Below are 26,483 nucleotides of genomic sequence, written 5' to 3'. Positions count from 1 at the left end.
TAGCATCTAACCATGTTACATAGCTCATAACTACATAGTATGTAGAGTTAAGGTAGCTATGTACAGTTATGGTAGCTATGTACAGTTAAGGTAGCTATGTACAGTTAAGGTAGCGATGTACATTATGGTATGTACCGATGGATTCTTAATAGGACTGGTTGTTAAAATCCCTAAATATTCAGCACAACAATTGAGTGGAGTTGGAGATGTCCTCTTGGGTGGAGTGGAATTTGGCAATGATCACGTGGTGCCACCAGTACGACACATCTTCAGTTGTGGTCCCCGATCTCATTGGGTGTTTCGGCCAGTTATCACAAGACACCCTCTGCCGAGGTTGGCCCACCACAGGCTGATCAGGCCTGGGTGTGTGTCGCACGGTGGCACCATGTGGTCATTTGGGAGCCCATGTTGGGTCCCTACGTTTCAGCCACAGCCAGTGACTGCTCCGTTCTGCTGCAGTGGACAGTTCTCTGATTGCCTTCCGTTGGGCCTGTCCTCTGATCCCTACTGCCCTCAGGAGCCTTGTGGTGGAGCTGGCTACAAAGCCTCTGCAGCCCACCTCCACTGGCCACACCTTCACGTTCCAGCCCCGCCCCTCTGCTTCGACTGCTAAGTTGGCATACCGCAGCCTCTTCCGTTCGAATGCCTCATCGATGGCCTCCTCCCATGGGACCGTCAGTTCTACGATGAAGACACGCCGGCAGGACTTGGACCAGAGGACTAGGTCTGGGCGCAGGTTGGTCACTGCAATTTCGGGTGGGAAGGTGAGCCTCTGACTGAGGTCTACCCGCATTTCCCAATCCCGGGCTGCGTTCAGTGGGCCTGAGTCTGGAGGTGATGGCTTGGTCCGCTGTTTCTCCCCTTCCCGGATGAAGGTTGTTTTCCGTGGAAAGGTAGTCTGGGCATTTAGAGGCATGGCGTTGGTGGTTACCCTCTTGTGCTCAAGTTCGGCAGCCAAGCACTTTAGCACTTGGTTGTGGCGCCAGGTGTCTCCAATCTTGTCCAGTTTTCTTTCCACGCCCCCTTTCAGACCTTCTAGAAGATGGACAAGGTCTGTGTCGGTGTTTTCCCACTCCTTTTTCTGGCAGGCTTTAGGCCACAAGATTTGAGGCTTTCGTCCATTCATCTTCCTCTCCACTGCTGTCTGTGGCTGGATAGGCTCTGGACTCATGTCCGTTGATGGATCTGTGCTTGGTTGAGCTTCGTCTGGGGTTCTGATACCCTGTGGACTGTGGTGAATATCCTGCCACTGGGCTTCACTCGACTGATTTGCCCTACCTCTGAGGAAGTAGTGGTCAATGCGAGGCACCTCGCTAAGCTCTCTTAGGCACTTTTTCCTGCCCTGGTGGATCTTGAGACCCTTCTCGGATGTTATCTTTTTCCAGCCACAGATGCAGCTTTGTAGCTTGTGTCCTGCCAGTGTTGTTACTCCGTCAACTACCGTGCTGATCATTTGATTCGTTGTCATTTCCGTTCCAGGGTCTGTTACCGTGTGATCCGCCAATGAGTCATCTTCCGCCCCCGCTCTCGCAGACTCTAGGGGTGTTTTTCCTTTTGAATTTTTCATAGCCATAGTTGGGTGGAACCAAGTCACTGTGTAGTGAAAGGCTCCTGCCAACACGGGTAGCTAACCCATGCCAGCCCCGTTGGGGTCTGTTCCCTCCTGTCAGCTGTCTCTTCAGGTCGTCACCAGGTCTTTCCCAGGTTGTCAGCTGCCCTTTCGCAGCGGTCACTGGTTTTGACACCAGACATCAGGATTCTTAATAGGACTGGTTGTTAAAATCCCTAAATATTCAGCACAACAATTGATGTATACATAATGGCTATCAAGGGAGGTATGTGCAATGTGCAAAAATAAATCTAACAAATAATTAATAAGAGGTACAGATTTTATTTGATGGTATTTATGTACATATTCTGTACTGAATGGTATCACCATTCAGAAAGTATACCACTTTTTATGCATAGTCCCCCCCTATCTTAGGGTACCCAAAAGTAATGGGACAACTGGCTTGACAGGTGTGTTCTGTCACATCATTTGTGCAGGCATAAGAGAGCCATCAATGTGTAGTATTGATTCTAGGCTTTGGATTTGCTTTTGGAGTCTGCTATTGGTGTCTGTCAACATGAGGACAAAAGAGGTTTCAATGAAAGTCAAGACATTATTAGGTCAAAAAATCTGGAGAGAAAAACAATTCTGAAACATAGCCCAAACTTTAGGCTTTAGGCCAGAATCAACAGTTTGGAACATCATTAACACTTAGAACAGCCGTGCCTTTTTTACCTATTAGAGCCGCCTCGGGGGTCAAATGACCATAGTCTTTACATTGGAAAGCTGCTATTTACACACAACGACCACTAGTTGCATGGCTGTTCTAGTGTTAAAAGAAACAGAAGCACAGGGACTCAGTATTCAGACATAAGCGTGGTGGACTGACCTTGTAGAGGGCTGAGGTGGAGGCAGACCCGACAGCCAAGGCCACACCTATGATGGAGTCGCCATGGAAACCATCTGCGTACGCCATCATGACGATGCCGGTGATGGCCATGATGGCTGCCACGATCTGCAGGTAGAGAGAGAGAGAGAGAGAGTTAGGGAGACACTCCAGGAAGCAAAAAACCATGACATACTAACTTAGCTTATGTAGCTCTTAAACCTGTATCCATGTAATACATGATTAGATTAGATTCAACTTTATTGTCATTGCAGAGTACAAGTACCAGACAACGAAATACAGTTTACCATCCAACCAGAAGTGCAAATAGTGATGTAAAACATGATATAAAAACATGACAGTGATGGTGATAGATACAGTATGGCAAGTACGATAGTTTAGAGGTATATATGGTTATGAGCTATGTACAGTTAAGGTAGCTATGTACAGTTACGGTATATATGTACAGTTAACGTAGCTATGTACAGTTAAGGTATCTATGTACAGTTAAGGTAGATATGTACAGTTAAGGTAGCTATGTACAGTTACGGTAGATATGTACAGTTAAGGTAGATATGTACAGTTAAGGTAGCTATGTACAGTTAAGGTAGCTATGTACAGTTACGGTAGATATGTACAGTTACGGTAGCTATGTACAGTTAAGGTAGCTATGTACAGTATGGTATGTACCGATGTATAAAAGAGGCTACTGTCTATCAAACAGCTATGTGCAATGTGCAAAAATATGGTATGCGCAAAGGTAGTATTGTAAACAGCAGTAGAGGAGAGTGAGAACTGTGAAAGCAATGTTGACCCCTTGACGCTTAACAGCAGAATAGCTGTGCCTAATTTATGTATTAGAACTGCCTCGGGGGCCAAATGACCATAGTCTTTACAATGGGAAGCTGCTATTTACACACAAAGACCACTAGTTGGTGCGTCTTGTAAATTAGCACTGCCTCCTACACAAAAAAACAGCAAAATAGCTTTATACTGGGTGGTAGAACGCACATATCTAGGAAAAGTAATGAAAGGAGGGTCCTGAAATTTGATCGAGTGCAGTTTTTTTTTACTCACTTAGTCAAATGACCCCACCCACGGCTGTTCTAGTGTTAACCTCTGAATGAGGACATAAAGTATGAGCGTGTGAATGTCACATATTTGTACTTATGTAGTTCTTAAAATCTGCATCCATGCAATACATGGGAAGTGAGAACTGAGAATGCAACGTTGACCTTTAACCTCTGAACGGGGATACACAGTATGAGCGTGCGAAGGTACTGACCCGGACGCCCATAAACGGCTATTCTAGTGTTAACTGTCACTTAGATTTAACTGTCACTTTCAAATTTGAAATAAGATTTGACAGTTGGTGATGTGGTGTTCTAGTGTTAACCTCTGAATGAGGACACACAGTGTGAGCGTGTGTGTGTGTGTGTGTGTGTGTGTGTGTGTGTGCGTGTGTGTGTGTGTGTGTGTGTGTGTGTGTGTGTGTGTATGTGTGTGTACTGACCCGGACACCCATGAAGCGGTCCTTGAGGACGATCCAGGACAGCAGGAAGACGAAGGCCTTGTGGCAGCAGTAGAGGGCCGAGACGTCGGTGGCGGTCAGCTTGCGCAGGGCCATGAGGTACAGGTAGTTGGTGAGGGTCCACAGGATGGAGAAGGGAGCTGTCCTCTTCAGGAACAGCTTCAGGGTCATCCCCTCCTCCCCGAACAGCCTGCTGCACTCTCTGTTGTTGTGACACCCAATCAGAAGAGAGGGTTGAAAGAGAGCCCTAGTAGTAGTATTTTATTTTGTATTTATTCGTTTATTTAAAAGGGACAATGGACAGTCATTGACTGTCCCTGAATTAGCTGGGTAGCTAAATTACATCAGCAGTCCCTGGGAAGGTAAATCCACAGGGGAAATACGGCCTCAGATGTTATAAAGAATTTAAAACAGAACTACAGGGACAGGGAGGAAATAAAAACATCATACTTTACACTCAAGAAAACATTACAAACAATCATCATAATATCATAATATATCATAAAAACAGAAAACATTTTTGACTCTATGTGGTCAGTGGTCACATGATTGGTTAACTATCAGCCATGATTTCAGTTTGGACTTGAAGCCTGTCAGAGTAGAACATTGTTTGATAGAGCTGGGTATTAAGTTCCAGAAATGTACAGCTCTGATGGAAAAAGCCGAATGCTCTTGTCTGCCTGATGTTTTCAGAGCAGTAGTAGTAGTATTATTATTGTCCTCAAAACTATTATTATAACTACTATTACTGGACATTTTTACAACTACGCTGTTGTTCAGAGCACTTATCGAAAGGGTTGAGTTCGGGTTCCCTGAGGAGAAAACTGGGAGTTGGGAATCCATAAGCATTAGAGGAGGAAGGAAGCCGTGTGGTTAATGACATCAGTTGTGTTTGTTGTTTCCAGGAGGCTGGTGGTAGGGGTGATAGTCTCCTGATATGCAGAAGGAGACGTTACTAAACGGTCAATATCCCCCAGTCACACGCCTGGCTGCAAAATGGCAATTAAAAAAAGGAGAGTGTGTTATAAGACCTTCTGCTACGCTTGGCACTGGGAGGTATCAGACCTACTAAATAACAACAACAAACAGCTTAGCACAAATCTGCTCACTACAGCATCTCTCATTAGCACCCACCCCCAATCACAGCTGATTAAATATCTTTGAGTTATAGGAGGTAGTAATAGTTTCTCAAAGCTGTGCTTTTGACAGATACTGTACACAGGCATCCTCTTATCGTTGGCATACGTAAGCTCGGCTCGTACCCAATGGTGTGGGTGAGGGAGGGGAGGAGACTGGGGGAGTGGGAGACTGGGATACTGGGAGACTGGTAGAGTGGGTGACTGGGAGAGTGGGTTACTGGGAGAGTGGGTGACTGGGAGAGTGGGTGACTGGTAGAGTGGGTGACTGGGAGAGTGGGTGACTGGGGGACTGGGAGACTGGGAGAGTGGACGAGTGGGAGAGTGGGATACTGGGAGACTGGTAGAGTGGGTGACTGGGAGAGTGGGTTACTGGGAGAGTGGGTGACTGGGAGAGTGGGTGACTGGTAGAGTGGGTGACTGGGGGACTGGGAGAGTGGAAGAGTGGGAGAGTGGGAGACTGGGGGACTGGGAGACTGGGAGAGAGGGAGACTGGGAGACTGGGAGACTGGGGGACTGGGAGAGTGGAAGAGTGGGAGACTGGGAGACTGGGGGACTGGGGGACTGGGGGACTGGGAGAGAGGGTGACTGGGAGAGAGGGAGACTGGGAGACTGGGAGAGAGGGTGACTGGGAGAGAGGGAGACTGGGAGACTGGGGGACTGGGAGACTGGGAGAGAGGGAGAGTGGGAGAGTGGGAGACTGGGAGAGTGGGAGACTGGGAGAGTGGGAGACTGGGAGATTGGGACACTGGGAGAGGGTGACTGGGAGAGTGTGGCAGGGATAGTGGGAGAGTGGGAGAGACTGGGAGACTGGGAGACTGGGAGAGTGGAAGAGTGGGAGAGTGGGAGACTGGGGGACTGGGAGACTGGGAGAGAGGGTGACTGGAAGAGAGGGAGACTGGGAGACTGGGGGACTGGGAGACTGGGAGAGAGGGAGACTGGGAGACTGGGGGACTGGGAGACTGGGAGAGAGGGTGACTGGAAGAGAGGGAGACTGGGAGACTGGGGGACTGGGAGACTGGGAGAGAGGGAGAGTGGGAGACTGGGAGAGTGGGAGACTGGGAGATTGGGACACTGGGAGAGGGTGACTGGGAGAGAGGGAGACTCTGAGACTGGGAGACTGGGAGACTGTGGCAGGGATAGTGGGAGAGTGGGAGAGACTGGGAGACTGGGAGACTGGGATAGTGGGTGACTGGGAGACTGGGAGACTGGGATAGTGGGTGACTGGGAGACTGGGAGACTGGGGGACTGGGAGACTGGGAGAGAGGGTGACTGGGAGACTGGGAGACTGGGAGATTGGGAGAGAGGGTGACTGGGAGAGTGGGAGAGTGGGAGAGTGGGAGACTGGTAAAGTGTGAGACTAGGAGACTGGGAAACCAAGCGTAAGCATCCTCTTATCCTTGACATACGTAAGCTCAGCTCTTACCTGCGCTGTGGGTGAGGGAGGGAAGGAATGGGGCAGGGAGACTGGGAAAGTGGGGCAGAGAGATTGGGAGACTGGAAGAGACTGGGAGACTGGGACAGAGAGACTGGGTGACCAGGACACTGGTGAAACCCTCCCGCGACACCTCACCTGAACTTCTGGATGGGAGTCTGCTTGTCCCGCGTGGTGGCCACGTGGCAGGAGTAGTAGAGGGGGAAGAACAGGATGTTCCAGTTGGAGCTGAACCAGGAGACGAAGAACGGGCAGGAGAAGGACTGGAAGGTGAGCTTGACCACCTGTGTGGTGCCCACCCAGGAGGAGGACACGCACAGGACCACCAGGAGACCCCCCAGCACCTTCAGGGCCGTGCGGGCGCACGCCTGGTAGGACCTCCTGCCCTCCCCGCTGGTCTCGCTGCCCGGGGTCTCCGCATTGGATTCGGAGCCCTCCTCTCCTGTAGGGGGGACGGGGGGGGGACGGACAGAGGGGGGAAGAACGCTAAGATGAAGTTGGACTCAGAGCCAGGGACAGAGGGGGCAGGGACAGAGGGGGGGATGCTGAGGTGGAGTTGTTAGAAGATACTAGGTGTATTGAGTAGGGTTTGTGTGTGTGTGTGTGTGTGTGTGTGTGTGTGTGTGTGTGTGTGTGTGTGTGTGTGTGTGCGTGCGAGTGTGCGTGCGAGTGTGCGTGCGAGTGCGAGTGTGCGTGCGAGTGTGCGTGCAAGTATGTTTCAGTATGCAGAGTGCAAGAATAACATGCAGTTGCAACAGAGTACTGTTTGGACTCAGAGTGCTCCCTACCCCTCTGTACACTTCCTCTACTGTTAATAATAATATTTATAAATACATATAATCCTTCCTTCTTCTAGCATTGTGACTGGCCGACGGCCCTGGTCCTAGCATAAGATTTGTCTTTGCCGCTGCGGGCCATTTGGGTTCCCTGTGTGTAATTGCTTTGCAGTGCCAGCTCAGAGAACCGCTAAATGGATAGCGCTAGCTAGCGCTAATGGTGGTTTAATAATAATGGTCTTATGGTGCTGCCTATTGTAGTTGTGCTTCATCTTAAATATAAATAATTCATCGTTATGATCATTATGATGATCATTAGGCTGTTTTGGTGCCTAAAAACAGCCTCATGATGCGTGTGTACGTACGTAGCATCGGCCCTGCTGATGTATCGATGATTCACTTCCTTGTTTAGACTAATGTGCTTGTTGTTGTAAAGTCGCTTTGGATAAAAACATCTGCTGAATGGCAAAAAATGTAAATGTTTATAGGCTTCATCAGCTACATTGTGACCTTCTTACTTACAACAGATCTCTATACACATTCCCAAATACAACAGATCTCTATGCACATTGTGGGTGGCTGTGGCTCAGGAGGTAAAGCCGGCGTCTAATGGTCGGCAGATCGGTGGTTCGAACCCCCGCTGGCCACATGTCGAGGTGTCTTTGGGCAAGACACTGAACCCCAAATTTCTCCCAATGAGCGGGCCGGCGCCTTGCACGATAGCTTGCCGCCATTGGTGTGTGAATGGGTGAATGAGAGGCCATTGTAAAGCGCTTTGGAATAAGGCGCTATATAAGTCAATCCATTTACCATTTATTCCCAAATACAACAGATCCACACACACAGGGCAGTCTGACACTGAGCGTGTTAAACAAACCAGGTGGAATAGCTACACATACTACACAAAGGGATTTATCTGGGAAGGATTTCCTATAAGAGGAAGTCAGGTCCCATGCTCTATTCTCTGACGATACTCTGGCCACCTTACTGTGGAGAGTAAGCATGTATCGATCAGGCGTCCTTTACTGAACAGTAGCCCCCCGGGTTAAATTACCTGCTGTAAAGACACAAATGTGTCGGCTTAGCATGCTAGCTGCCCATGTCAGAAATAGCACCAGAGGGTCACACGCAGCACAGGGGAGATGGCTTGAACATAGGCACACATGCGGTATATTCAGAGGTGCACAGAAACATGACACCCCGAAAAACTATCTACAGTATGTGTAAGCGTCAGCCCTGTCACATGACATCTGACTAGAAAGACAGGGCAACCTTGTCGCTGATGGAATCCTTTTTCTCTCTCTCCCCTTTTCTCTTTCCCCTGCTGCCTGTCATTGTTCATAGCTGATAGCTTAAAGGAAATGGTGGGATTGATAGTTCAGAACCAACCCATATTAGATAATCTAATGCTGCATATTTTTATATATATTTAGTCTGTTTGGAGCAAACCGGCTACTGAGGAAATCTAACTGGCTACTAAGTAAAACAAACATTACAGTTAAAGAGCTGAGCAAACTCTTCTACCAGCATTTCTCTAATAGATAGATAGATAGGTAGGTAGGTAGGTAGGTAGGTAGGTAGGTAGATAGATAGATGGATAGACAGACAGGTAGATAGAGAGAGAGATAGATAGATAGATGGATAGACAGACAGACAGACAGGTAGATAGAGAGAGAGATAGATAGATGGATAGACAGACAGGTAGATAGAGAGAGAGATAGATAGATAGATGGATAGACAGACAGACAGACAGGTAGATAGAGAGAGTGATAGATAGATGGATAGACAGACAGGTAGATAGAGAGAGAGATAGATAGATAGATGGATAGACAGACAGACAGACAGGTAGATAGAGAGAGAGATAGAGAGATGGATAGACAGACAGACAGGTAGATAGAGAGAGAGATAGATAGATGGATAGACAGACAGGTAGATGGAGAGAGAGATAGATAGATAGATGGATAGACAGACAGGTAGATGGAGAGAGAGAGAGATGGATAGACAGACAGACAGGTAGATGGAGAGAGAGATAGATAGATGGATAGACAGACAGGTAGATGGAGAGAGAGAGAGATGGATAGACAGATAGATACTATTGATCCCTGAGGGAAAATCCAGACGTTACGGCAGCTCAGACCACAAACAACAACAACAACAACAACAATATTAAGTGACATTTTACTGTTGAGTTCTGTAATGCTGAGTTACTGTATTTACAACCGACACAGACATTGTTAAAAGTTTAGCAGCCCTGCCCTTTTGTTTTTGCTGTTGCGTCTGTAAAGCACTGAGTAGGCGTTTCCAGATCGGTGCAGATTCAGTGCAGACTGGGTAGTTTGTGTAGTGGTGCAGTGTGTGCGTAGGGACACTGGGAGACTGGGCCACCCTGAAGCTGAGTGTGAGCACGCACATCAAACCCACTACTGCGTACCCAAGGACTGAGAGCTGGAATGTAAGGATTTAGTTTATTTAATTATTCTTTGAAGCAATCATTTTGCAGTCAAAGCAGAATGCTTAAATGCAGCACTGCCTTAATGGATTGTGGGATGGAATGGTTGGATGGGTATTTAATAACATTGCGTGCTATAGTTGTGTTTGTGTGTGTTGCGTGTGTGTGTGTGTGTTTTGTGACTGAGATGATGTGAGGGCGTGTCCAGAGAGAGAGAGAGAGTTCTACAGAGAGAGAGACAGGATCAGTTCTACAGAGAGAGAGACAGGATCAGTTATACAGAGACAGACAGGATCTGTTCTACAGAGAGACAGACAGGATCTGTTCTACAGAGAGACAGACAGGATGTGTTCTACAGAGAGACAGACAGACAGGATCAGTTATACAGAGAGAGAGACAGGGTCTGTTCTACAGAGAGACAGACAGACAGGATCAGTTATACAGAGAGAGAGAGAGAGAGAGAGAGAGAGAGAGAGAGAGAGAGAGAGAGAGAGAGAGAGAGAGACAGGGTCTGTTCTACAGAGAGACAGACAGACAGGATCAGTTATACAGAGAGAGAGAGAGAGAGAGAGAGAGAGAGAGAGAGAGAGACAGGGTCTGTTCTACAGAGAGACAGACAGACAGGATCCGTTCTACAGAGAGAGAGACAGACAGGATCAGTTCTACAGAGAGAGAGACAGACAGGATCTACAGTGTGTAGATCAATTTACACCAGCCCAGGACTAAAGGATGACATGTGCAGCTGTTTCTCACTCTGCTGGGTCAGCACCACGGGCCCCCCCCCAGCACTGCCCCCCCCAGCACCACGGCCCCGGCCCTGCCGTTTACTCCATGGCTAGGCTACATTAGCAGCAGCGATGGTGGTCTAACAGTCTCGTCTATAACAGTCTCCCCTCAATACTCTGGTGTCTCTAACAGTCTCCCCTCTCTACTCTGGTGTCTCTAACAGTCTCCCCTCTCTACTCTGGTGTCTCTAACAGTCTCCCCTCTCTACTCTGGTGTCTCTAACAGTCTCCCCTCTCTACTCTGGTCTCTCTAACAGTCTCTCCCCTCTACTCTGGTCTCTCTAACAGTCCCTCCCCTCTACTCTGGTCTCTCTAACAGTCTCTCCCCTCTACTCTGGTCTCTCTAACAGTCTCTCCCCTCTACTCTGGTCTCTCTAACAGTCTCTCCCCTCTACTCGGGTCTCACTAACAGTCTCTCCCATCTACTCTGGTCTCTCTAACAGTCTCTCCCCTCTACTCTGATCTCTCTAACAGTCTCTCCTCTCTACTCTGGTCTCTCTAACAGTCTCTCCCCTCTACTCTGGTCTCTCTAACAGTCTCTCCCCTCTACTCTGGTCTCTCTAACAGTCTCTCCCCTCTACTCTGGTCTCTCTAACAGTCTCTCCTCTCTACTCTGGTCTCTCTAACAGTCTCTCCCCTCTACTCTGGTCTCTCTAACAGTCTCTCCCCTCTACTCTGGTCTCTCTAACAGTCTCTCCCCTCTACTCTGGTCTCTCTAACAGTCTCTTCCCTCTACTCTGGTCTCTCTAACAGTCTCTCCCCTCTACTCTGGTCTCTCTAACAGTCTCTCCCCTCTACTACATCAGTATGACAGAGTATCCGAGGAGGCCGAAAGCGTTTCGTTGTCCTTGTACTTGTACTCTGCCAATGACAATTAAATCTGAATCTGAATCTGAGGACCATTAGCTCCGACATATAAAACAACTACTAAACTTTCAGAGCAAATCTCCCAAAAGTAACAGATGGAATAAACCATGAAAGTGTGATTCATGCTTTGGATTCTTAAGGTTATCAAGGACAGAACGTAGAACATATTGCAATAAATGAGTGTGTGAAATTCACTCAAATCCATTTAAAGAGAGTGAAGATGAACTGGGTTCCAGACTCAGTGTGCTGTGCTGTCTAAGGCTTGGAACTGGGAACAGAGACTGTGTCACATTGAACGTGTCCTTGAAACTACCCGTACCACTTTACTCAAAAAAATCAAAGGCCTGGCTCAAAGTTAGGGACGCTAGGCTGTTACGACGAGCAAAGGATGTCTGCGTTGAAGCAGGAGATTAGGAGAGGACATCTCGTGGTCCTCTGTGGCTCTGTTGGTTGAGCATGGCGCTAACAATGCTTAGGTTGTGGGTTCGATTCCTGCTGGGACCATATATACTGAAAAATGTATGCACTCACTGCAATGTTAGTCGCTTTGGATAAAAGCGTCAGCTAAATGGCATAATAAATAACTATATATTATATTACACAAAAATACAGTGGCAGCTATTACTATTTCTATTGTTATATTGTCTTACTGTTTTTCTTAATAACTTTTTCTCTTGCTGCTGCAATGTCGAGGAACCAAAACCTAAGAATTTCAGCATACAGAATCAGTTCCAGTTATAGCTGACTATTTGTCTAATTGTTATATTTAATTGCTATATTTATGTTCCATTTATGGAGCCCTTGAATACAGTGACATTTAAGGTTACTGTGACAATTAGACAGCTTTCTGTGGCATTTGGAACTCAGTCAGTTGGCTTGGGATCTTGGCATATCAGATAGAGCTTTCAGTTGGGTGAAAATGTAATCTGAAATCCATTTAGGGTACTGTATGCAAATCTTGGCGCTTAAGGTTTGAGTGCGAGCTCCCATTTGAAGTGACACCCCTATGGCACATATTTTAGAATTTTTACAGTTGTTATAGTTGTCATACATTAACGTTGTCATACATTTACATATGTCATACATACGTTCTACCTCAATACATCCCATATACAGACCCTTAGAGCAGAAACACTACATATTAAATCAAGTGTTAGTACAACATCGGGGTGGCAGGTAGCCGAGAGGTTAGAGGCCGACCAGCAAATGGAAAGTCTCTGGTTCGATGAACTGCAGTAGGGAGCTGCATGCGAGCTGGTGACTGGAGGGTTGCTGGCATCACATCTAAGGTGCCTACCACTGCCGTTGTGCCCTTGGGCAAGGCACTTAACCCATAACTGCTCCAGGGGTGCCTGACGGGGGCTGACCCTGTGCCCAGAGCCCAGAGCTAGGTTCTCCCTAAGGCAGGGCTGTGCTGGGTGTGTGTCTTGGGGGGGGGGTGCAAAAAGATAATTTCCCCTCGAGGATCAATAAAGTATCCATTATTATTATTACTATCATAATTATTATTGTTATTATTATTATTATTATTATTATTATTATTATTATTAACATTGAGTCTTTTTTAAGGCACAGCAGCAAGCCTGCTTGATGTCGTTTAGAGCAATAGTCTCATTTGTATGAGAACACCTGACTGTCGTCTGGACAGAGTGAGCTTAGCATCGTTATTGATTGTAAGTCACTTTGGAATAAGCTAGTCTGCTAAATGCCAAATATGTAAATGGTAAATGTAACCCACCACTGAGGGTATTTCACCCTGTCAATACCTTCACCTGCTGGGCTGCCTGACCACTAACAGGCTGTGTCTATAATGGTTCATACAGAGGACTGACTTCTCTGTACGGTGCCGAGCGGTTGTAGTTGTGATGTAGTTAGCATCTTTTTCCCCTGAGGCGCCACTCTAATCCATCGCCAGGATGCAGATATTAAAATAAAGGTTCTTCCACCTCATTAATACAAAATGATTGGCCATATTTGAGCTATCATAATAAGGCTGAATCATTACCAGCGGATGCAGCTGCTATATAATAACACTATAACACGTTTGGTGCACTTCCAAGAATGAAGAGGGAAAAAAATTATGAAATGCTTAAAGATCCAAAGATCAAATGCTTATAATGGAACAATATAAACTACTAATTTACAGCAGCTTAGTACAGTCATACAGTACAGACAGACACAGACTCAGACCCATCACAGAGACAGACAGACACAGACCGATACAGACACAGACACACACAGAGACACAGACACACACAGAGACAGAGACACACACACACACACACACACACACACACACGCACGCACACACACACACACACAGACAGGCACAGACAGACAGACAGACAGACACAGACACACGCACACACACACACACACACACACACACACACACACACACACAGACACAGACACAGACACAGACACAGACACAGACACAGACACAGACGTTGCCTTTCTGGCCAAAGCTCCATTCCTGCAGCCCCCCCTCCCTCAGCTGTGTACCAAACAAGGTGATGGGGAGACCACCTTCCCTGCTGTTGGAATCCCAGACTGTCCCTTTAAAATACGGAGCTTTTACCTCACAATTATTACCACCGTTATCATTATCTATAACTATACTGTACCAAGGCAGAAAGCATACGCCAAGTATGGTAGCCGAATTAGTGTGAAACAACAAGTCTGTTACCAACCAATTTGTAACTCTATCATCATCAGTATACACACAGTTCATTGGACACTAAGATAGCATGAGATCTAACAGGGAGGTAGCATTCCCCTGTGAAGTACCTTCCCCCCTACTGCCCTTCACTGTCGCCACTCCCATTAGCAGGACAAACACTGACCGTGTGATGGACCAGGTCAGCTTGGGCCTCACAATCTCATCCCATTTTCTTTTAGAGCCCAGTCACAGGAGCCTGACAGCATAGACGTTGATGGATAGACCAGCGCTAAATCCAATGGAGTGTTCCCATTGATGCTCCTGACCTGACTGGTTCAGTCAGTTCACTAGAACAGCCATGGGTGGGGTCATTTGACCCTGTGAGTATAGTATAGGCTCTTATAGTAGGTAAAATAGTCAATAGATTTAACTGTCACTTTCAAATTTGACAGTTGGTGATGTGGTGTTCTAGTGTTATACTGCCTAAACTGGACTCTGGGTCAGTGTTACACAGCCTCTGTTCAGGTTCTCTACTGTACGTTAACAAAATAAACAAATACATTCTTCCTTCTTCTAGCATTGTGTGACTGCCAATGGCCCCTGGCCCGAGCAGAGAGTACTTTTCTTAAGATGACTGGTGGATAGATGATTCACTTACCTCGACAAATGTATTTGTTGTTAGTCGCTTTGGATGAAGGCGTTTGCTAAATGGCAACATTTTTAAATGTGGAATGTAAATGCCTGACTGAACAGGATCGTTGTAATGCATGGAATGGAATTGGGAATGGTATCAAATGTTTGATAACATTCCTCGTTCTGTTCCGTGTAATACAATGAGCAGGTCCTCTGATTTCTACTCCTACCAGCCTCGCCTTGTTCCTACTCATACGAGGAGAGAAGACATGGAAACACTGATGATTAAAGGAAGATTAAGGGCCGGTTTCCCAGACAAGGTTTAAGCCGAGTCCAGGATTAAATCACACTTGCAATGGAAAATCTCCATTGAGGAATGCTTTTTTAAGTTTGAATCTGCCTCCATGAAACCAGCCCGATGTGTATATTTTGTGTAATCTCTGTAAAACCATGAAGGCCTTGAAGTCTAGGGTACGCATGGACGCAATTCAACTCAAAGCTTTAAAAACAGGATTATGTACCGTTGAGTATATCAGCGTAAAAGGAATTGGTACCTGTATGTGTCTCAAAATTAATCATCACATGCAAGAAAAGTATTTTAGCAGACGCCTTTGTCCAAAGCGACTTACAACAATTAAAACACTCAAATAAAAACTAGTACTCGGTCGAGATAAAACAACAGCAACACACATATATATATGCACTGCAAAAAGTCAGCTCTCAAAAACAAGAAAAAAAGCAATAAAAATAGGGGGAAATATTACTTTAAATTATCTGCCAACAGAACAGGAAAATTTCACTTGCCAAGATTGTCTTAAAACAAGTAAGAGATATCTTAAAACTGGTGCAGTCAGACAGAAAACAAGCTTATATTGCCTTGATTTAAGATATCTTACTTAGATTTACTTTTTGCATTGTGCAATATATATACAGTATATACTATATATATGCAATATACAGTATATAGATATAGATATATATGCAATATATATATATATACTGTATATATTTTTAACCTTTATTTAACCAGGCAAACATGTAAGAACAAATTCTTATTTGCAAATGCAGCCACATATATATGTGTGTGAGAGAGAGAGAGAGAGAGAGAGAGAGAGAGAGAGAGAGAGAGAGAGAGAGAGAGAGAGAGAGAGAGAGAGAGAGAGAGAGAGAGAGAGAGAGAGAGAGAGAGAGAGAGAGAGAGAGAGAGAGATCTTCAGTCATCAGTGGCGTGACACAAACGACAACTTCAAACAGCCAAACACAATGCTGTGAGACTAGTATAGATACAGTCCCTGTAGAAATCTTAATGTCCTCTACTCCGCTCACTAATAACATTGTCAAGCAAAATAAATGAAAGCTCTCCTAGAGCTGTACACTACAGCACCATTCAACTGTGACTACAAAACCTTCTCTACCATCCTAACAGGTATTTGGGGGGGGGTGCTCAAACTGAAGTATGTGATGTCCTTTAATGTGAACAATCACAACATAATGAAGAACATTAGTCTTATTAATATACAACTTAGTAACATACAAATAAGTTCAGGCCTCTGCAGCCTCCTCCAGACTTTAATGAGCACCCCAGTAGACCCTCTTCTACATCACCATCACGCTACATCATCACAACCAGCCCAGAGCTCACAATTATATGGAGACCGGCACGTCTGAATTTGTACCTTTAGGGTTTAAATTTTAATTAGAACGTCCATAGAATAAAAAATATATTATATTTGGCTCTCTGGGTATTTTCCTTTGAAAACGAAATTATCAAGTGATGCAATAACACTCACATGAACGTAATTATGATAACAAATCAACTGTGCGCAAATACGATAAAACTCTCACAAGGCCAGAACAGCAAAAGTGCACAAAGATCCAACTGTCTCTCTCACAACTCAACACACTGACAATATCACTGCTGTTTGATAAGCTGTCAACACTGCCACACACTCTCTCTCTCTCTCTCTCTCTCTCTATCACACACACACACACACCTACACACGCACACGCACACACGCCTACATGTCCCAGACATAGCACCACAGGCCAGATTCCTCCCCTGCCCCCTCCCTCCTCCACTGCCCCCTGCCCCCTCCCTGCCCCCTGCCACCCTTCTCCCCTGCCCCCTCCCTCCTACCCTGCCCCCTCCCCCCTCCCTCCTGTACCCCACTGCCCCCTCCCCCCTGGGTGTATACCTTCAGAGATGGGCAGGTGAGGACCTGCCCCCTGCCCCCTCCCTCCCCCCCCCCTCCCCCTCCCAGTGTTTACCTTCAGAGATGGGGCAGGTGAGGACCTGGGTGCTGTAGGAGCTGAGGGGGGCCACTCTGGCAGAGTGCTTCTTCATCCTCCACTCCCTCCCTGGGATGTGTGTGTGAGTGTGTGAGTGTGTGAGTGTGTGGGTGTGGGTGTGTGGGTGGGTGTGTGGGGTGTGTGTGTGTGTGTGTGTGTGTGTGTGTGTGTGTGTGTGCGTGCGCCTGTGTGTGTGTGTGCGTGCGCCTGTGTGTGTGTGTGTGTGTGTGACTGCCTGTGTGTGTGTGTGCCCGTGCGTGCGTGCGTGTGTGCGTTTGTGCGTGCGTGTGTGTGTGTGTGTGTGTGCGTGCGTGTATGTGTAAAGTATGTGCGTGTGAGCGTGTGTGTGTGCGCGTGTGAGCGTGTGTGAGCGTGTGTGTGTGTGCGTGTGTGTGTGTGCGTGCGTGTATGTGTAAAGTATGTGCGTGTGAGCCTGTGTGTGTGTGTGTGTGTGTGTGTCGCCTGTGCGCCTTGGCCGCTGCTGTGCTCTCAGCAGCTCCTCCTGAAACGCCTCTGCATCCCAAGACCCCTGGACTCCTCCTTCTCCTCCTCCTCCTCCTCCTCCTCCGCAGCCTCCACAGGACACCTACACCTCTCCTCCACCTCTACCTCTTCCTCTCCTCTCTCTATCTCTTCTTCTTCTCTCTCTATCTCTTCTTAAAACTCTTCTTCTTGTTCTTCCTTATTTATCACACTTAGATCCAGTCTCTCCCTCTCCTTCTCAATCTTTCTGACACTGACTCTGGCACTCTCTCTCTCTCCCTCTCTCTCTCCCTCTCTGTCTGGACAGTGGAAGTGCTGAGGAGCAGAGAGAGTCTCTACTGTTGCATCGTATCATAGGCACTGTTATCCAGCGATGTCACTGTCTCCAAGGGAGACTGAGCTTCAAGTGTGTGTGGCACGGCTGCAATCACTCTCTTCATGTCTCTTTCTTTTCTTTCGCTCCCTCCTCCCTCCTACACCTCCCTTTTCTTTCTCCTCCTCCCTTGCCTTCTCCTCCTCCTCTTTGGCGGCTCTCCGCAAATCAGCTGCTTTGTTTGGAAGGTAACCAAGCAGCGCTGGCTAATTATGCTGTGTTAGCTAGCTGCTGGCCCCCCTCCCTCTCTCTCTCTCTCTCTCTCTCTCTCTCTCTCTCTCTCTCTCTCTCTCTCTCTCTCTCTCTCTCTCTTCTCTTTCCCTCTCTCTCTGTCTCTCACACATACACACACATCTCTCACCCAATCACCCCCCTCTCTCTTTCTCTCTATCTTTCTCTCTTTCTCTCTCTCTCACACACACACACACATCTCTCACCCAATCACCCCTCTCTCTTTCTCTCTTTTCCTCACTCTCACTCTCTCTTCCTCTCTCTCTGTGTCTCTCTCTCTCTCTCTCTCTCTCTCTCACACACACACACACACATCTCTCTCACCCAATCACCCCCATCTATCTTTCTCTCTCTTCCTCTCTCTCTCTCTTGTCCTCTTCCTCCCTCCCTCCCTCTCTCTCTCCCTCCTTCCTCTCTCTCTCTCTTCCTCTCTCTCTCTCTCCATCTCTTTCCTCCTCTCTCCCTCTCTCTCTCCCTCCTTCTCTCTCTCTCTCCATCTCTCTTTCCTCCTCTCTCCCTCTCTCTCTCTCTCCCTCTCTCTCTCTCTCTCTTCCCCTGGCCCTCCTAGCCTACTTCACTCCCCCTTCAGTCTCAGATTATTTATAGAGGTCCTGTCCTGTTGTCTGCACCGCCGCAGCTCTAATGAATTGAACTGTGAAAAGCCTCTGTCCCCCCCCCCAACACACACACACACACACACACACACACACACACACACACACACACACACACACACACACACACACCCGTCAGGAAAGGGTGATCCACTGCAGTGGCACTCAGTAGACAAGCTGTTCCTCCTCCTCTCAAAAAACCATCCAACCAACATCTCCATCTTAGTGGCTTGTTGAGCAAGGTGTGAGATGGTGCTTGTGGAAATGTAAAAAAAAAAAAAACTCTCAAAGTATCAAAATAATCTTCATTAGAGTTGTGTCTGTAACACTCATACACGGTGCTGTAACACACATACACGGTGCTGTAACACACATACACGGTGCTGTAACACACATACACGGTGCTGTAACACTCATACATGGTGCTGTAACACACGTAACACACATACACGGTGCTGTAACACTCATACACGGTGCTGTAACACACATACATGGTGCTGTAACACTCATACATGGTGCTGTAGAGAGCCACTGAAGGGCTGTATAAGAGGTTCCCTCTGCAGACCACTGAGACAGGCTCTAGCCTTGATCCATCGAGCTGTTCCCTCAGGCTGCCTGCACTGCAGAACGTCAGCTCTCAAAAACAAGACAAAAAAAGAGCAATAAAATGGGGGAAATATTACTTAAAATAAGCAAGATTATCTCGCCAACAGAACAGGAAAATTTAACTTGTCAAGAAGTTCGTAAAATAAGTAAAAGATATCGTAAAGCTAAGTGCAGTCAGACAAAAAACAAGCATAGCATATTATTAAATATTAAAGCACTTTGAGCTGCAACGTTTTCAGGAAAAGTGCTATACAAATAAAATGTATTATTATTATTATATATTGCCTTGATTTAAGATATTTAATTTAAGATATTTAATTTACTTAGATTTACTTTCTGCAGTGTAAGGAGAAAACAGGGCAGGGCCCATGAACAACGAGAAGAACACAGACCTAGCTTCCTCTAAACACAGACCTAACTTCCTCTAAACACAGACCTAACTTCCTCTAAACACAGACTTAACTTCCTCTAAACACAGACCAAACTTCCTCTAAACACAGACCTAACTTCCTCTAAACACAGACCTAACTTCCTCTAAACACAGACCTAACTTCCTCTAAACACAGACCTAACTTCCTCTAAACACAGACCTAACTTCCTCTAAACACATACCTAACTTCCTCTAAACACAGACCTAGCTTCCTCTAAACACAGCCCTAACTTCCTCTAAACACAGACCTAACTTCCTCTAAACACAGACCTAACTTCCTCTAAACACAGACCTAGCTTCTTTCTCTCTCTCTCTCTCTCTTTTCTCTCTATCTTTCTCTGTCTCTCTTCACCCCCCTCTCTCTCTTCCTCTCTCCATCTCTCTTTCCTCTTCTCTCTCTCTCTCCCCCCCCCCCTCTCTCTCTCTCTCTCTCTCTCTTTCTCTCTCTCACAGACCTAGCTTCCTCCAAACACAGACTAAGCTTTCTACAAAAGCAACAACATTCCTCTGTTCACGCTATCAGTTTTTGAGTGAGGAGAGGTGAAGACCCATCTCTTCAGGTTACATCTTAACTGCTCCTCCTGAGAAATCTTCTGACCCTCACCACTACGTCTCCTAAAGACACCCGCTTTCCCCTCTACTGTGTCCCTAAGAACTTCTATTGCCCCCCTTGTACTGTTTCTCAGTTTCTCCAGTAAAAAAAATAAAAAAATAAAAACAATAAAGGGTTTTAGTAGAAGGCGATAGGGAGAAGGTGTTTCCTTCTATCAGTGGCCCCGGGCCCAAGCTAGATTACTCTTCCTGCAACGAATGGTGGATTGCTGATTCACATGCTTAGTATTAAAATGTATTGATTGTAAGTCGCTTTGGAATAAGGCGTCTGCTAAATGCCAAAAATGTAAATGTAAATGTAAATGTAAAAGATCCAGTTTTAAAAAAAAGTTGTTTTGGGGATCTCATCTTGCTTACAGAAGAAAGGGAAACACCCCCTGTCTCCGTATCCTATTATGCAGCATTAGGGGTGATCGGGAGGCCAGGGGCAGGCCCACGGGAGTGTGGTCAGGAGTTTCCATCTCAAGCCCTTTCCTGTAATCCCTGTCTCTGTCTGCGGTTTCTACACTCAATGCCTTTTAATGGGCTTCTCCCTGCCGCGCTGGGGCCCATACGCTAACATCAACAGCGCATACGCTAGCATCGCTGCGGTCGGACACACAGAGGCTCGGCTCCCTGTAATATAATCTGCATATTATCTCCTCCACACCGCCTAGTCTCAATGGCAGTGAAATCGATGGCAGGAAGGCCGGGGAGGGGGGTGAGGAGGGTGTGTGTGTGTGTTATGCTCTGGTGGGGGCCCGATGACAGTATTTCACCATGGGTATGAAAAACACGACAGAAAAGCCATCGCTTATAGTACCCCCCCGCCCCTATTGGCTAGGCTTGATTAGCTAGGGAACAGGAAATGAGCTGTCTCTGCCGTTTGGCAATCAGGTGTACTCCAACCTCTCTGTCACTATATCAGTGTCAGCCCGGGGTCCCCCCTCCCCTCCTCCCTCGCTCTCTCTCTCCCTCTCTCCCCCTCTCTCTCCCCCTCTCTCTCCCTCTCTCCCCCTCTCTCTCCCTCTCTCTCCCTGTCTCTCTCTCTCTCCCTCTATCTCTCTCTCTCCATCTCTCTCCGTCCCTCTCTCCATCTCTCTCCCTCTCTCTCTCCATCTCTCTCCCTCTCTCTCTCTCCATCTCTCTCTCCCTCTCTCTACCTCTCTCTCTCCCTCTCTCTACCTCTCCCTCTCTCTCTCTCACTCTTGCTCTCTCTCTCTCCCTCCCTCTCTCCCTCTCTCTCTCTCTCTCTCTCTTTCTCTCCCTCTCTCCTCTCTCTCTCCCTCTCCCTCTCTCCCTCTCTCTCTCCTCTCCAATTCTCGTCAATCAGAAAAGCTGGCAAGGCCTCAGAGAGCATGGCAGATCAGAGCACTTCACTGTTGTTCCCTCAGCCTCTGAGAGAGAGAGGGAGAGAGAGAGAGAGGGAGAGAGAGAGAGAGAGAGGGAGAGAGAGGGAGAGAGAGGGCTAGGCGGGTGGAGAGACCCCTGCGTGCGCACAACGGTTTGTTTGTTTGATAGGTCATAAAAGAGAGGAGGCACCGCACCGCCTTGCTGTCAGCCGGGGTAATAACGCTTATTTATCTGTTTGGATGCTAGCTAGCGAACACTATACTCTATACGCTATAGGGGAGACAGAGAGAGAGAGAGAGAGAGAGAGAGAGAGAGAGAGAGAGAGAGAGCTCTCAGAAAAACCCTCCCTCCGTCTCTCCCCCCCTGCAGCGGTTTTCCAAGAGCATGTATTTGCGCTACAGGGCGTACTTGACTCCACTGCCCTCTCTGTGTGACTCAATGGGCAGGAGATTAATGTTTACATTTGCGGAAATAAATACATGTGAGGGTTTAAGTGGCGGCATTAAAAGGTAAACCGAATGTTAGGGTCAGGTGCTTAAGTGGAGGAGGGGATAGTGGGAGGGTGTGTGTGTGTGTGTGTGTGTGTGTGTGTGTGGGTGGGTGTGTGGGTGTGGGTGGGGGGGGGGGGGGGTGAGAGACTGTTCTCTCCCCTGAGGGCCTACACTTAAAAATAGCCCTGCTGAAGGCTGGAGCCAGCAGCTAGACAGGGAGGAAAAGGGGGGAGGGTGGGAGGGGGGGTGAGAAAGTCAGCTAGTCAGCAGATTTGAGCCAAGGTTTCTAATCAGTTTGCACTAAGAGCTTTAGAGATTGGCATGGAGCATGTGGCCTAGTATGGACACCACCACGGCTCCGAGTCGTATCAGGACCACACATACACAACACACTTACATTTACCCCCAATTAATGATTTCCCTGTGCAAGTTATAATTATGTTTGTTGTGATTAGCAATAATTATGTCCTTAAAAAGCAGGTGTCATTATGTTTGCAGCACGGAGCTGGTCTCAATGGTTGCTGTTAGCTTAGCCCTCTCACACTTTAACTGTGGGGGCAAAAAAGTTATTTTAGATACAGCTCACATCACAAACAACAACAACAACAACAACAACAGAATCACTCCCCATATTCCGCCGGAGACTGAAGACCCATCTCTTCAAGCTACACCTTAACCTCCTGAGAAATCTACTACCCCCCTGTACGGTTTCTCCTGTGTAATAATAATAATAATAATAATAATAATAATCTCAAAATAAATCCTTCTTCTAACACGACTACACAACTGCATAGATAACTTTTTCCTGCTATGACTGGTGGATAAATGATTCACCAGTCTGCATTTGTTGTAAATCGCTTTGGAAAAGGGCATCTGCTAAATGCCAAAAATGTACGACAATAAAATAATAGAATATTAAATAAATAAAATAGACATCTGATTTCACACACTGTTACAAATGTCTGGTGGTGGTTCATACAATGTTGTGTGTTTCAGCCTTCTAGCCCCCCCCCCCTCCCCCCCACTAAGGATTACCCATGGCTCATACAATACTTTGTGTTTCAGCCTTCTAGCCCCTAGCCCCCCCACTAAGGATTACCCATGCCTCATACAATACTGTGTGTTTCAGCCTTCTAGCCCCCTAGCCCCCCCACTAAGGATTACCCATGGCTCTCAGCCTTCTAGCCCCCTAGCCCCCCCACTAAGGATTACCCATGCCTCATACAATACTGTTGTCACATCCTGGACCAGGACACAGGTCTGAATACAACCCTCACGCTCTTCCATAGCAACGGCAGTGGTGCTGCCCGCCCTGGCCCCCGGAACACTGACGCAGCCACCCCATTCAGACCCTTTGTCATTCAGATCCTGTTCCTGTCTCATCATCCACACACCTTTGTCTTTATGCAACTCTGTTAATCAGCTAGTCAGAGGAGGAGGAGGGGGGGAGGGAGGGAGGGAGGGAGAGAGAGAGATGAGGAGAGAGAGGGAGGGAGAGAGAGAGAGAAAGATGAAAAAAGCAGACAGTGTAGAGAGAGAGAGGGGGGGGAGAGAGAGAGAGCCAACCCACCCCACGCGCACTGCGGAAATGACCATATTGCAGTATAATAAATACAATACTGTATTAGTTGTATACCATTAGACTAGTTTACTACCCTACTGTAGTGTATTATATTGCATTTCATATCATTGTACTCTGCTCAGCATTTTTGCACTATTAAAGCCACTGTAAAATCCATCACTTTATTACGCCAAATAATTGCACTCTTGTGTACTTAACAGTAAGATGTATAAATAAAAGCTATATTCTGATTCTGATATGAGAGAGAGAGAGAGAGAGAGAGAGAGAGAGAGAGAGAGAGAGAGAGAGAGAGAGAGAGAGAGAGAGAGAGAGAGAGAGAGAGAGAGAGAGAGACAGACACACACACACACACACACAGAGACACAGACACAGAGAGAGACAGAGACAGAAAGAATATGTACTGATTGGATTGTGTTGTTACTGATTTGTGGTTCAGGTAGACAGAGTACACAGTGCCATTCAGACTGGACCAGACTTTGATTGGTTTCTTGGTCCACTGAACACACTCTTAACCTTAAAGTTTGCTAACAAATTATAGGTATTTAGTGATCCTAAAACTATACTTTGTTATATATCGAGTGTGCTTTTCAACACTTTTGTAATATGCAAAAAAAAACAGAAAACAAAAAAGAAGCTTTTTGCTCATTTGTGCGGCTTGAGAATGTCCAACATGCGGCCCTTTTCACCAGACCGTGTCACTATGCTGTGTATTACTCAGGAGCAGGGGCGGCGCTAGGGGGTGGCTACTGGGGCTCAAGCCCCGGATGTTTTCTGAAAAGCCCCGAATGTTTTACTTTAAAAAAATAAAAAATAAAAAAATAAAAATAATATTGAGTAACGTGCAGTACCGGAGTCCAACAGAGAGGCAGCAGCTGCGCGACATTAGCCTGCGTACTGCGTAGCCTGCCCTGCCCTGAAGAAGAAGTGATCTCAATCAGTGCCTGACTTGCAAAATTATAAGGATGGATATCCCAAAGTTGTTTTCAACAAAACAAGCGCCAAGAACTGTTGCAGCAGCAGTATCAGCAGCAAGAATGACATCACCAGCAGTGATGACATAGATGATGTTTCAGGTTTGTGAATCTTATTAGAAAGGTGACTGACTCACTGACACTACTTTTCCGGTTTGCTGATGCTAGCTGGCTATCATAACATAACGTTATGTTATAATGAAAATGAAACATAGCAAGGTACTGTTACGGTACATGGTAAGAAATCAAACAAAGGATAATACTTATACAAATAAAGTGAATAACAGGCTGATAGTCTTTGATATCTGCACTCTGGTTGACTGAGTAACAAGTGAAAAAGAATGATGTAACGTTAATGTTACAGCTAGTAAACATGGAGTAACCACATTAAGTATGCCCTTATGGTAGTATGTATGTATACAGAACATGACTCAAATCTATCCTAAGATGTAACGCTAACTAACTAAGTTTGTTTAATGTCCCAGGGGGGATTTGATTTCACAGTACTATACACAGGCCAACAATACATGTAATATATCGTCATATAACACAGGACAAGACTCTAAATACAATATAAGTGGTGAGCACAGAGTCTGCCCTGATATACATACTGTAACATAACTAGCCTCAGCCCATCAATTATGTAATTCTATACAAATATAAATGATGGTGACTGACTGACAGGGGGAGCTACGTGTGCTGACCTCCCTCTGTGCCCAGAACCACCACAATTAGTTTGCTTCATTAAAGGGTGTGAATGTATATGTGTTCTCCAGTGCCTTTTGTCCGCTTTAAGGTGGTGGTAAGTTGAAGGTTGAAGGCAAAATTTTCCGGCGCGCTCCGCGCGCACATTACATTCTCCCTCTGGGCTAAGCCCCGGATCTCCTACGATCCTAAATCCGCCCCTGCTCAGGAGGATTGGTTTATCAAGCAAAACGAACACTTCAGGGGGACATCTAGTGGACACAAGGAAGAACGGGTGGTGAGAGGTTTATATGTGGGCTACTGGCCCTTTTCTGTCATACAGGGACGAACACTGGTTCTCACTGGAATAAAAGCTCCACAGGGTGGAAATCTGATTTATGAATACTTCGATATTTATAAATACATACTAGCTAAAAAAAAAAAAATAAGAATCCTGCTGTTTCTCTATCGTTATATGTGCATTCTGGCTCATGTTGGCCTGGTATGTCAGGAACCACTGCTGAGAAATGTACTGTCAACATGAGTGCTCTCTATCTTGATTTACATGTTGAGGTAGTAATTAGGTTAAGTAGTCTTTGTGCCGGTTACACAGACAAGGGCTTAAGCCTAATCCTAGACTAAAAAGCATCTTCAGTGGAGATCTTTACAGTGAAAGTGTGATTTAGTCTTGGACTGGTAGGCTTTTAAGCTGTCTCCTGTTCATGTCATTGGAGGATGGAAGGTTGCTTGGTTTTATGCTGAGGTTTAGACGACAGACCACAAGAGGGCGCTGTGACACTGCAGAGAGGACTGGCAGCACTGACACCTCGGCTCTGCTGGTAATGTGGAAGCAAAGGGAAAGACTGACCAAAGTGTGTGTTCAACTTGAACCCCTAACAGTTTATCCATCCAGGGGTGAAGTATGTTCTGAGGCTCACAGTGTTCTAATACAAGGTTAACTTCAAAACCCTCCAAGCGAGTGTAGTCTATTGCTGCCGGTCTTAAAATGATTTGTTTCTTTCCTTTTTCCTGAGAGTGTATAGGTGTCTGTTATTCGTGACAAATCGGCCTGACAT

At 46.5% G+C, this 26,483-nt stretch overlaps 1 protein-coding gene across 2 annotated transcripts in view; it reads right to left on the bottom strand.

The window, feature by feature from the left end:
* Positions 1–26,483, bottom strand: part of slc35f4 (solute carrier family 35 member F4) — a gene marked incomplete at both ends in the record, with an annotated part of 37,653 nt that overhangs the window by 3,691 nt on the left and 7,479 nt on the right. The window contains 4 exons of one of the 2 annotated variants that reach the window (XM_080532283.1): positions 2,439–2,564; positions 3,949–4,168; positions 6,676–6,979; positions 16,978–17,053. In XM_080532283.1, the coding sequence (XP_080388409.1) occupies positions 2,439–2,564; positions 3,949–4,168; positions 6,676–6,979; positions 16,978–17,053 (726 nt within the window). Of the gene's footprint in view, positions 1–2,438; positions 2,565–3,948; positions 4,169–6,675; positions 6,980–16,977; positions 17,054–26,483 lie in introns of those variants that run through there. The other variant, XM_080532282.1, reaches the window with a different exon arrangement.

This window comes from Nansenia antarctica (genome assembly GCF_963989245.1).
Source record: "Nansenia antarctica genome assembly, chromosome: 1".
Lineage (NCBI taxonomy): Eukaryota > Metazoa > Chordata > Actinopteri > Argentiniformes > Microstomatidae > Nansenia > Nansenia antarctica.
Note: the sequence above shows the minus strand (reverse complement) of the source record. Positions and strands in the feature narration are given on the sequence as shown.